The 12,577-nt window shown below is 42.8% G+C and overlaps 1 protein-coding gene across 6 annotated transcripts in view; it reads right to left on the bottom strand.

Annotated features, from left to right (window-relative positions):
* Positions 1–12,577, bottom strand: part of LOC141956231 (coiled-coil domain-containing protein 170-like) — a 63,501-nt gene that overhangs the window by 40,642 nt on the left and 10,282 nt on the right. Inside the window, exons 1-3 of one of the 6 annotated variants that reach the window (XM_074896548.1) lie at positions 2,343–2,429; positions 618–694; positions 220–349 (exon numbers count right to left, since the gene is read on the bottom strand). The exons of 1 other annotated variant lie outside the window; for it this stretch is intronic. In XM_074896548.1, coding sequence (XP_074752649.1) covers positions 220–349; positions 618–694 — 207 coding nt within the window. In that variant the 5' untranslated portion in view covers positions 2,343–2,429. Of the gene's footprint in view, positions 1–219; positions 352–617; positions 1,935–2,342; positions 2,435–12,577 lie in introns of those variants that run through there. 4 more of the 6 variants (XM_074896550.1, XM_074896552.1, XM_074896549.1 and 1 more) reach the window with 4 other exon arrangements.

Here is a 12,577-nt window from a genome sequence, read left to right on the forward strand (position 1 = left end):
AAAACGGTTCGCAAATTAACCATCTTGCATGTATATTTTGGGTAAAGTTGACTTCTTTCTAGATAATACTTGGCCCAATTTGCCTATCAGAGATTTCAAAATGTTTGTCTTGATAATGCTTTATTAACATAAATCAAGATTTGCAAGTAGCATTTCAAAATCATTTCTGTTCTGTCAGTTTCTCTTTCACATTATAGAATGCCAGAAACACCCAATTACTTCTGATCGCTTCCTGCTCAGTGAAGTCTTCCTTTCCCTCTCTGATTTCTGCCCATAACTAGGCCCAGCTCTTTGCTTGAAGTTTGTGCACGCAGTTCTGAAAAGTTCTTTTCTTGTCGTCGTTATATGCCTGTGGAGTTTTTATGAATTATTGTTCCAGAAACACGTAAAACTAAGTGAAGTGTTCCCAACAACTCAAATTACCAAAGATATTTTCTAAATTCCTTTCAGAAGGGTACTGCTTAGCTCTGCCCTCCTCCCTTTGCAGTAATCATTTAAAGGTATCACCGAAAGATAAAAAACGCTCTCTGCTGTTGTTCATCTACTGAAGAAGCCACTTTCAAGTTGATTAATAGGCCTGAATGAAAGTTTCGTGACAATCAAAACTTTATTCTTACCCTCTAGTACTACAAGCAGTAGTTAAAGCGTTTTCATCTTTCATTTTCCTCTCTGTCAGGATGAGGTGACCTTGCATCTAAATACAATAAAGGCATTTAATACGATGAAATACAGAGTCATCTCAAGGCAATTACAGAGATACATCACCTACTGTAAATATTACTTAATATGTTGTTTTACTTCATCCTTTGCCTGTATGGCTAAATTAAGGAATTTGGATCTTCTCTACACTTTTTCTCACAGCTTTTCCAAAATTAATAAGAAGGAACTGCTGTGTTTAAACTCAAAAGAGTAAAAAGGGTAATTGCCAAGACAAAATTTAGGAGGAAAATGTAACAAAAGTGCTTATGCAGGGATTTTTGCAAAACACTTGTTTTTCTACTGGTTTTACTTTATCAGTGCTGAATATATAACATTTGTGAGAGAAAAGCTTAAATGAAGAGATTTAAAAGACAGACCATCATGCAATGCCAACACTCTTGCAATTTTCCTACAATGCCTACTATACTATACTACTGTCAATGAAAGGCAGTATTTTAGATATATTTAAGTGTGTTGGTATATACGGAGTTAAATCTGATTACTGCTGTAGTCTGATTTATCATTTGCAACCCACATTTTAGAAATACACGGTTTCTAATGTGCTCTTGAGTCAGGAAAGTAACATTCACAAACTATTTGCCTTCAGGTCAGTAGGGTCTGAAGCAAATTACTGTCAACTCTGTAACCAAGCAGAGCTAACAAAAAATTCATAGTAAGGTCAAAACAGTTGTATTTAATATAATTGCAGTTGATTTTGCCATGACAAACTACCAAAATTCTGTACTTCTCTCAGAACAATATAGCATAATTACAAAATTGAGGTTCAACTATTAAGGAGATGCTGAGCTGTCCACACACTTAGTAAATTGTTTATCCTTTGGAATATGAAACTGTTAGAAGTTTTCTACTGTATCTTTAGTACAAGAATTTGATCCTTCTAAGCAATATCCTGGAGTGTCTCCTTTAAATTCACATCAAAGCCAGCAAACCAGTTTCAAAGGCAGAAGAAATTCTTAGATAACTATAAATTCCTACCCTATGATACTCCCTTCTGCAACACTTAATAAGAAAAACCTTTCATCCTTGAATTTGTAAAGATAAGCTATAATGATCAACTCAAGTTCATTGAGCTACAACTGAAGTGCACGTCTACCGTTGCATACAGCTCTGCAGCTGCGTAAGTTTTCTTATAAAACAAGGCAAAATTAAATTTAAAACTGAAAAGATAACTTGAAAGGGGGGGTTACAGCCAGCCTCAATGTCAGTCACCCTCCACAGAAATAGCTATTGAAGACCGAGGGAGGGAGGGTGGGATTTTTCCAAAATCGGGGCTTTATTCCTAATAGGGGAACCGCGAAAAAAAACAACTAAACCAAACCCCCTCTACCCTTCCCGTCTTTCCCTCCGCCGCCGCCAGCTTTGCCCTGGGCCGGACAGCGGGTCCGGAGCCCGCCCTGGGGCTCTCACGGGAGCCCGAGGGCGCTTTGCAGCGGCCCGGCCCAGGCGACCGCAGCCCGCCAGGCCCGGCCGCCGAGGCCGCCCCTCCTCCGCGCCCGCGCTCCTCCCGCCTCGTCCTCTCCCGGGGACGCGGTGTCAGGGCGGGCCGCAGCCTCCCGCCCGCAGAAGCCGGCGCCGGCGGGCCGCAGGACCGGGCCGCTCCCCTGCGCCCAGCGGCGCGGTACCTCCGCCGCCGCGCTGCCGCCCCGCTCAGCCAGCCGAGGGGCGGCGGAGGCCGCGCGGGGCCCGCTGCCGCCGGGCCCGGCCGCGCTCATGGCGGCCGCCGCCGTGTGCCGCCGTCCCCCTGGCAACGCGGCCTGCGCCCTCCTCGGCCCGGGCGGCGGCGGGGCCGGGGCGGGCGGGCCGGCCGTGGGGCTCCCAGCGTGGGGGTTACACCGGGGTCCCCTGGATAGGGAAGGGGGGACAGAGCTCGGTGCCTGAAGGCGAACAGCCTTTAAAAGGGATGCTCACAGAAACGTTTTTTCCCACTTCAAGACGGACGTTACACAACAAAACTTCATAAACCTGAGAGAGTTACCTCAAAATTTTCCTAAAAAAAAAAAAAGCCAAAACAGAGGCAAGCAGAGCAGGTGAAATTTGAACAGCAGCATGCTCTTACTCGGGCAGGGTTTCCTTCTCTCTTCCCAAAGCCCCCAAAACGAGCACCTCCAGCTGAAAGAGAACCTCCTCCTCCTCACCTCCCTTCCAAATAAAGGAGATAAACTGAAGTAGGAACTGCAGCAAGCAGCAACAGAAAATCAAACCTTCAGGTGTATCGGTGCTGCACATCGTTTGCTTTGAAGACCCTGTGAGCTGCTTAATCAGGCCAGTGCCAGTGTCTCTGGGGACGGTGCGATCTTGCACCATTTCTGTACTCGTAAGTCAAAAAAGTATCTCACCTTTCCTAGGAACACTGCTTTATTTATGTTTTTCAGAAAAGAAAATGAAAAAGATAGGGATAGTACCAGTCGGGGGTGTTTTTTTTGTCCTTTCCGTGTGCCTGATGCCAATTCACTTCCGCTGCCAAGGACAGAGACCCCTGCCTAAGCAGAAGGGTGCCAGTATGGATCATCACACTATTTAAAATGCTACATCACTTAAAGCACAGAGATAAACAATGCCATACCTCGGCTGGAATCTGCCACTAAACTCATAAAGGAAAGGAGAAAAATCACTCAATGTGAGGAAGCAGCGCTGGGAACCGATGAGGGGATATGGAGACCTGTGTGGGGCTAAGGCCTTGCAGCACAGGCAGCAGGCATCACTGGCCTCCATCTCAGGGAGCATCTGGGGAAAGATGCAGTCGCTGTCTGTCCGTGAGGTGACAACGGCTCCCTGGTGGCACGTTTCCAGTTCATCCTCATGGGCAAAGGGCGAGCTAACAGCAACACAGGATGGCACAGGGGGTATAAAAATGCATTATGAAAACCATTGTTCTTGAGGACTGTCTGTGCAAATGCTCTTCCTGTTGCTGTAGTAGAGTGAAACCAGCAGCGCATTTCTGAATCAAAATTACCCAGTCCTGACAGAGCAGACGGGGGTGCAGAGTAGGTAGCTGCAAGCAGCATGTGCTGCAGGCATGTCTCTGAAGGGAGACACCCCTGAACCCAGTGACTGCTGCCTGGGAGGAGGGACCCTAGTTTTGCAGTGCTGAACTCTCAAAAGGAGCCAGGCAAGAAAGTGGCCAGAGGAGGAGAGCAGGGACTTTGGCCAGAGGGGACCTGTGAACCCAGGCTGTCTCCATACAGCTCAGAGAGAAATGCTCAGGCAATCCCTAGTTCCCAGTTAAATTGCATTCAATTCCCAAGCCAAAGTTTATCCCAAAGTGGTATAAACCTCAATTAACATAAAGCCTTAATATTTTTATGAGGATAACGTTCCTGACATTTTTCCCCCCCTCTTTTATGTCTGAGACTGTTCTATGATGTGAGGTACCTAAAATATGCTGCTGGCTAGGGAGCCCAAGCAAAATTTTTTATAATTTCAAATGTGGTGGATCAAAGCTGCTACCGCCGCATGGTGCAAAATGCTGATCCAGTGTAAACTCATTCTGCAGTTCAAATCTATCCAGTATTTTTGACAGGTTAAATTTGTACTGGCAGTCTTACATAAAACCAGCATAAGTCTGGCATGAGTTTTAATGTCCTCTGCAAATTTGGACAAAAGTATCATCCTGGATTTGTCCAGGATCTGACTACAGCCTAATCCGTCCTGAATAGCGTGCAGATGCAGAATTAAATGATTGCGAAACTTTGTCCTAACTTTCTTAAGCATGTGCTTGAGTGCTTTTCCCCATCGCTAGTCCTGCAGTGCCACAGCTGGTTCAAGAGGTATACTTCAGCCACTTCTGTGCCCTTGGTGATGGGGAGAGAATGCTTATACAGCTGTATCTTACCATAGACCTATAAGGTTATTTGGCTTTAAAGAAACCCGCCGAATCTGATGAACTGTTGAGAGAACAACATCAAAAGAGGAAAAAAAAAAAAAAGGATGAAGAAAAGCAGAAATGTCATATAACAATTTAAAAGACTGGGGCAGTTTGAGGGTGTGTAATACTCATTCTTCAAGCCATTTGACTAAGAAAAAAGTATCTTATTACAGGATGCTCACACTTTAAAATGCTTTAGGCTCGTTTGATAACTACAGGTAGAGTTCTCAAAAGAACTCCATGTTTCTTTTTGCTTAAATGGGGCGGGAAACAACAACTTCGGAAGGGTTACCTCAGGATTTTTCATTAAAAATAATGTCAAGGAGTCACTTTCACGCATAAGATTCTTCATGTTGTGTTACAGAAAATACACAGACAGGAAGTTTCAGCCTTTCTAAGCAAAGAATGATACAGAATCTCTTGAATGTATGTACCTAATTCAGGTGACTAATTTTTAAAATAGAAAATTATAAAAAATAACTAAAAAAAAAAAAAAAGCAGCTTACTGGGGCCTGCAGGAACACTGAAAGAGTGATATGTACAGATGTGTGGACATTGCAATAGACAGACCTAGACCCTGAGACATCATTTCTTCAAGAAAGAATTCACAAAGTCCTCGGAGCCAAACCCCACAGGAATGGAATTATTAACTCCCTAATGAAAGGTGAGATCTTATTTTTATTATTTGAACTGCTTTAAAATATGTTCTTTTTTAATCTTTAATTTTTAATATTTTTAAAATATTTTCAGTAATTAAAGAAAAATCAACCAACAATCTTTAACAATTTTTTTTTCCAAGTCCTTGACAAATCTCAACCAAGTCTGACAGAGGTTAAGTCAGAATGATGCTTAAATTCCTGCAAATATTGTGAAACACAGACAGCCAATCACAGAATGAACACTGAGATGCCCCAACTGTACGGAAAGCATGCACTACACTTCCGTGTAGTATTACAATGTGTACTGAAATTTGTTTGCTGGTTCGATGGGGTTTTTTGTTGATTTATTTTTTTTTAAATGCTCCATCAGGAAGTAAGGTGAACTGCCAAGTCTTCAGGTACCCATGGAACAATCTAGGGGAAAAGAAAGCTTCATTAATTCTACTGTTCACAGATCATGGAATTTAAATACAATATAACAATTGATTAAAAGACCGAATCAAAGCATTTAATTTTAGTTTTGAAAACAAAATTTCTTTTTTTACTAACGCTATAAAAAAAGCTTTGTTATTAACCTCAAGCCATTGGCATTAACACCATACTGGGAAGGTGAAGTATGTGTGTTTTATCATGCACACTAATTCCAAATGATTTCCTGAATGCATACACACATTTCACTCATTACCTAAAAGCAGCTATAGCTGAGGTAGAAAAGAATTGTGCACAAACAACATTAAAAAAGAAGATTAAATCATAGAATCATAGACTACAGGGTTGGAAGGGACCTCAAGGATCGTCTGTCCAACCTTTCTTGGCAAAAGCATGGTCTAGACAAGATGGCCCAGCACACTGTCCAGCTGAATCTTAAAAGTGTCCAACATTGAGGAATCCACTACTTCCCTGGGGAGATTATTCCAAGGGCTGATTGTTCTCACTGTGAAAAATATTCCTCTTGTGTTCAATCTTGTACCCAATTAGCCCTCGTCTTTTCCATGTCACTTCCTGTAAAAAGAAATGTAAAGAGAAATGTATTTATCCAAAATAGATTCCAGGGAAATTCAGTCCACAGGACTTTGTTATCTACAAATTTAGCTAGAATAACTAAAACAGCTGTATTTTTACAAATAGTTGACATGAAAATCATGGGCACAACTTCCCAAGGTTCTCGTCTGCTTGCCTTCCAAAAGGTATCAACTCCAAAAGCACAGTATGTCCCAACATCAAGCTGTATTCCTCCTCCTCCACCCCCTCAAATCAGTAGTATCGCATCCTGTAGTAGAGAAAGTTTTCTTGAGGCATGCCTTATCCTCAAACCTACTCAAAAAAATAGTGAAGAAATCAAGACGGGACTTCCTCCCATTTTTTTTTTGCCAGCTGATGCAGAAGTCTGGCTCACGACAAGTGACAGATGATTTGATGTAGCAATCCTAAACATATGCTTGAAAATACAACTTTAGTTAACAAAGGGAGATACTGCCTCCCTGGAAGTAATTTCATAACACATTTACAAACTTCAAGGTGGAAAAGGTATTAATACCATTATCAGGAAAAAATAGGTTCATATGGGAAAGTGGAGAGACAATATCACTAAGATGTGTGTGTAAATTGTGTCTGTAAATCTGATAGTGGCCAAGTTTAAATAGATTAACTTGTCTGATTAAGTAGCTGTTCCTCTGCCTGACCAAAAAGGGACTCCTTTTTTTCCCCCAAAGTTTAACACTCTCCTCATCCCATGTGAATCTGCACAGCTCAGCTAAACTGATGATGGAGACATCTTGTGGGGTCAGTAAATCTTCTGAAGGAAATAAGCCAGCTGGTTTTCCAAGCCTGAGCTCCCGCACTGGGACAAAGCAGGGTGGTGAAAACGCAATATGCATATGGGGGAAATCACCAGACTTGAGAAAGCAGTGAGATTTTAACACAGAATCTGTTTGAGCATGATCCACCCCCCATATTTCAGGTTTGAGCAAGTCATTTCCCAGAACTGTCAGGGAAAAAGAAATCACTTCTGGAGAAGTTTTCCTGAAGATCTCCTATGTGGCAATAAAATAGTGTAGCCTGCCCATAAGCAGTAACTAAATATCATTGGATGACAAAACAGTAACCAAACATTTTTATGACAGTATTACTAGATGCCTTCTTATCTCGTAAGGGCAGACTAACCACAGATTGAAAACAAAAAGTTAATTGTGAAACACAAGGCAAACAGCAATAATAAAAATGCAAAGCTTCATGGTGTAACAAACACTGTACTTACACTTCCCAAATAACATATTCTGAAGTTTTGGAAATTACAGTTGAACTTTTTTTGTAAATTCAAGTGGTGTATCCAAAATACAAGCTATGCTTTAATGAGGGAGAAACAACAGGAGTACTAAAATAATCAGCTTCATTGGGGGCCGAACTTAAATGTCTCTATGCAAATGCACATAGCATGGGTAATAAACAAGAGGACTGGAAATGTGCATGTGCATGCAGGGCTAGGATCTTACTGGCCTCATGGAGATGTGGTGGGATGGATCCTATGACTGGAATGTTGGAATGGATGGATACAGGATGTTTAGGAAGGACAGGCAGGAGAGACAAGGGGGGTGGGGGGTGGGACAGGGGTTTCACCCTCTATGTCAATGAATGACCAGCCAGAGTGCATGGAGCTCTGCCTGGGGATGGATGAAGAGCCAACTGAGAGCTTATGGGTCAGAATTAAAGGGAAGGCAGGGAGAGGAGATGTTATAGTGGGGGTTCTGCTACAGGCCACCCGACAAGGCAGACTGAGCAGATGAGGCTCCCTACAGACAGATAGGAGCAGCCTCATGTTCACAAGCCCTGGTCCTCACGGGGGACTTCAACCACCCTGATATCTGTTGGAGGGACAACACAGCAGGGCATAAACAAACCTGGAGGTTCCTGGAATGAGTTGATAACTTTCTTCTTCAAGTGACAGAGGAGCCAATGAGGAGAGGTGCTGTGCTGGACCTTGTTCTCACTGAGGAGAGGCTGTTGGGGAGTGTGAAGCTCAAGGGGAGCCTTGGCTGCAGTGACCATGAAATGGTGAAGGTCAAGATACTCAGGGCAGTGAGGAGGGTGTGCAGCAAGCTCGCTACCCCGAACTCCCCGAGAGCAGACTTTGGCCTCTTCGGGGATCTGCTTGGCAGAGTAGCATGCGATAAAGCCCTGTGTTAGGAAAATAAGGAGGTGATTGATGACAGCCAACATGGCTTCAGTAAAGGCAAATCATGCCTGATGAATTTGCCAGCCTTCTACAACAGGATTGCAGTGCTGGTGGATAAGGGAAGAGCAACTGACGTCATCAACCTGGACTTGTGCCACAAAAGCATTTGCCACTGTCCTGCACAATATCCTTGTTTCTCAATTGGAGAGACGTGGATTTGATGGATGGACCACTCCATGGATAAGGAACTGGCTGGATGATTGCACTTAAAAAATGGCTCGATGTCCAAGTGGAGAGCAGTGATGAGTGGTGTTCCTCAGGGGTCAGTGTTGGGACTGGAGCTGTTTAACATCTTTGTCAGCCACATGGACAGTAGGACTGAGTGGACCCTCAACAGGTTTGCTGATGACACCAAGCTGTGTGGTGCAGTCAACACACTGGAGGGAAGGGATGTGCGATCCAGAGGGACCTGGACAGGCTTGAGAGGTGGGTCCCTGCAAACCTCATGAAGCTCAACAAGCCCAACTGCAAGGTCCTGCACATGGGTCGGGGCAATCCCAAGCACAAACACAGGCTGGGTGATGAATGGATTGAGAGCAGCCTAGCAGAGAAGGACCTGGGGGTGTTGGTTGACAAGAAGCTCAACATGGCCCGGCAATGTGTGCTCACAGCCCAGAAAGCCAACCTTATCCTGGGCTGCATCAAGAGAAGTGTGGCCAGCAGGTCAGGGGAGGTGATTCTCCCCCTCTATTCTGCTCTTGTGAGACCTCACCTGCAGTGCTGTGTTCAGCTGTGGGGCCCCCAACATAAGAAGGGCATAGAGCATCTGCTCAAGCAGATCTAGATGAGGCCACAAAGATGATGAGGGGCTGGAGCACCTCCCTTATGGGGTCAGGCTGAGAGAGTTGGGGTTGTTCAGCCTGGAGAAGTCTCTGGGGAGACCTTATAGCGGCCTTCCAGTACATAAAGGGGGCTACAGGAAAGCCAGAGAGGGACTTTTTGCAATGGCATGTAGTGACAAGCCAAGAGGTAACGGTTTTAAACTAAAAGAGGATAGATTTAGATTAGATGTAAAAAAATTCTTTCCTGTGAGGGGGGTGAGGCCCTGGCACAGGTTGCCCAGAGAAGCTGTGGCTGCCCCCTCCCTGGCAGTGTTCCAGGCCAGGCTGGACGGGGCTTTGAGCAACCTGGTCTAGTGGGAGGTGTCCCTGCCCATGGCAGGGGGGTTGGAACTAGATGGTCTTCAAAGGTCCCTTCCAACCCAAAACATTCTATGATTCTCTGATAATGTCTGTGTAAGCAAATATTTGACTAAAAAATACTTTAAAGCACAGACTAGCATATTTCTATCTATCTATGTATGGAGACACAGGAGAGACAGGACATGGAATAAAACACTACATGGCTGCTTTCCAGCTCATCACATCAACAGTAAGTGCACAGCGTTAAATGAAAGCAAAGGCAAAAAAATCCATTAAATTATATTTGCAGCTATTGAAACAGAAGTATGGGAAAAAAAGAAAGTCAGGAAAATTTGTAAGAAATTATTTTCTTTGAAAATCTAAGAGTTTCTTCTTTGAAAGCTGCTGCTGACATACTAGGTCATTTTCATTTTGGGGAACTTAAAACCAGATATAAAGTCTTTGAATGTCTAAATTCATTCAGTTATTTTGGAAATTCTCTGTATGTGGAACTTAAGTTTCCACACATGTACAGAAACTCTATGATTTGCACTGGGAAACTAGCTCCTGCTGACGGTTCATCATGATCCAGAAAAGTAGCAGCAACACTTCCAAGGGCCAAAGCCAATGCCACTGGTGCAGTCACAGCTGCATATCCAACACGTCCCAGAGGTGTTCAAGTGCAGCTCTAATTCAAGATTGCTTGAAATCAAGAATATAGTCAATTGCAGAGAAACAGGAACACTTTTTGTTCACATAAAGATGCTCACAGCAAGTTGTAGGCCTTCCTCTGCCTGGAGGAATTTGAACTTTATCTGTCTGCCTATTCCATAACCTTAGGCCATGGGCACACATACTCCCTGGGTTGAAAGAGGGCTATTACACAGACAACACAAGAGTCACTGGACAGAAGGAAGAGCAGGTGAAGGGATCCCTCAGCCAGCTTGAGAGAGCACTCCTGCACCCTAACCCTTTCTCCGAATTGTTTTGTATTTTACACACACAGATCCTCGACCAAAATAACAATTACACTGTATAGAAGCCATCTAGGACCAGAACCCAGTACATCTCCTGATCTATGACAGCTAACACATTTTCTTGTGAAGTGGGAGATAAAAGCTGAAACCTATTCCAGGCCATGAATGGCTGTTAAAAACCGGTTGTTTCCTGACAACCTCCTGTACACACCACTGAAGGAAAGCATGGATTTACCAGTTTGCAGGTCCATCTCTGCTGCATTCATATACACAAGCATTTTAAAGATTGAGTCTTGCTCAACTATTTCAAGGGAACTCTATGTGATTACCCCCAGCACAGTATTTATCCTGTATGTTAACAGCTAAGGGTACAGAAAGCCTTTCTCTGCAGGTGCCTGAAGTTCAGTGGAGAGAGTTTCGAGATGTTCCTGCGCCTTGTGCCAGCATTAAACGGCACTGCACACACAGGGTTTCTGTACAGCCATTTCCATACACAGAATAGGAGGCCTGGATGCCCTCTGCCTCTACTCCATCATCCAGTTTGCCTAGGTGTCAGGCACTGTATCTCCACAGTTGGTAAGAACCAAGTCTTCCTTTAAAATAAATCCCTGAGCAAAATACCACAGTTGCAGGCAAAACTCAGTGTGAACCACACACTGAAAGGTGCAACTGTGTCATCAGCTCCTTGATCAATTATAGCCACTTAGAAATCATCAGCCTTAGCATGATAGTATGAGAGTGATCAATTAGTTAACATTAAGAAGGCAAACAAAAAAGTCCACAATATATACCTTGATGTATCTTACCTTAGGCTGCTCAGCTTTTACTCTTTTACTTCATCAAAGACTTGGATGAAGTAAGTGGAATCCCAGGAAAGATAAAAGAAATTCCTACAAGAATGAAATTTTTTCTTCACATGAAATCTGAATGACGATGATTATTTAGCTTACTGAAAAGTGCTAAAACAAAAGCAGCATGCAAATACTGAATATGTTTATTCATCCTATATGATCATGACATTTTATACATCTGTATCAGCTAGAATAGAAATTCACACAAGTTTTGAAAACCTGTTTTAGGGGAAAAATCCCACAACCAAACAGGAAAACATAAACAGTCCCCGGTATAAGAGGTTTTTTTTTTTCCCCACGCCATATTAGAAAGAAATAAAAGGACCATTTTTAACCAGCACATTTTCACAGTTTTATTTTAAAAACCTTAGGTAAGTCTTAGGTGATTTGGAACTTGTATTTTTGTTTTAAACAACAATCACCCCAAACTTCTGTTCTGTAACTTTGGGTAAACAGAAGACTTGTAAGCAAACAAACTGTTTAATGAAAAAAATTTAACAGTTCTGTACAAAATTTGGAATTTGTATTTTAGACATAACTTTCATGCAATAGAGTGAACATTTTTCCTGTGCTGTCTGACAGAGTACAGGAGATAAGTATGCTTCACGTGTAACAAATAGGCAAGTAGTTTAACCATGAATACAAATACTCTGTGAACTTCAAAGGAACTATTTCAACAATAGTTAGGGTTTATGCATCAGTAAGGTGTGTAAAACAAAGTGATTTGGAAATACTTTAGTTACAGCAAGCATAACACAAAGACATTTCAATTTTTGCTGAGAAGACATGAAGCACCTATCCTGATAAGGACACATTCAGCTGCACCAACCTTAATACATAATTACCAGATACACTTTAAGAGATTCTCAATGCTCTGCAAGGTTTTGAAATTTGAACAAGACTGTTGGAATAGTAACAAGCTAAAAACTTCCCTAATACTGCCATGTCTCGATGGAGAGGAACATTTTATGATACCCATCTCTTGCACCTGTATCTTTCAAAATCTCATTGGATAAATATGCCTTACAGGTTTTTTGTATAAAATCTGTTTCAGAGCAAAAAAATGCAGGAACCAAGACCTCAATTATTTTAAGTTGGCTTTCTCAGCCACTGAAATAGTATAATGATGTTTGACCTTTGCACAAAAATTAT

This window comes from Athene noctua, chromosome 1 (assembly GCF_965140245.1).
Source record: "Athene noctua chromosome 1, bAthNoc1.hap1.1, whole genome shotgun sequence".
Taxonomy (NCBI): domain Eukaryota; kingdom Metazoa; phylum Chordata; class Aves; order Strigiformes; family Strigidae; genus Athene; species Athene noctua.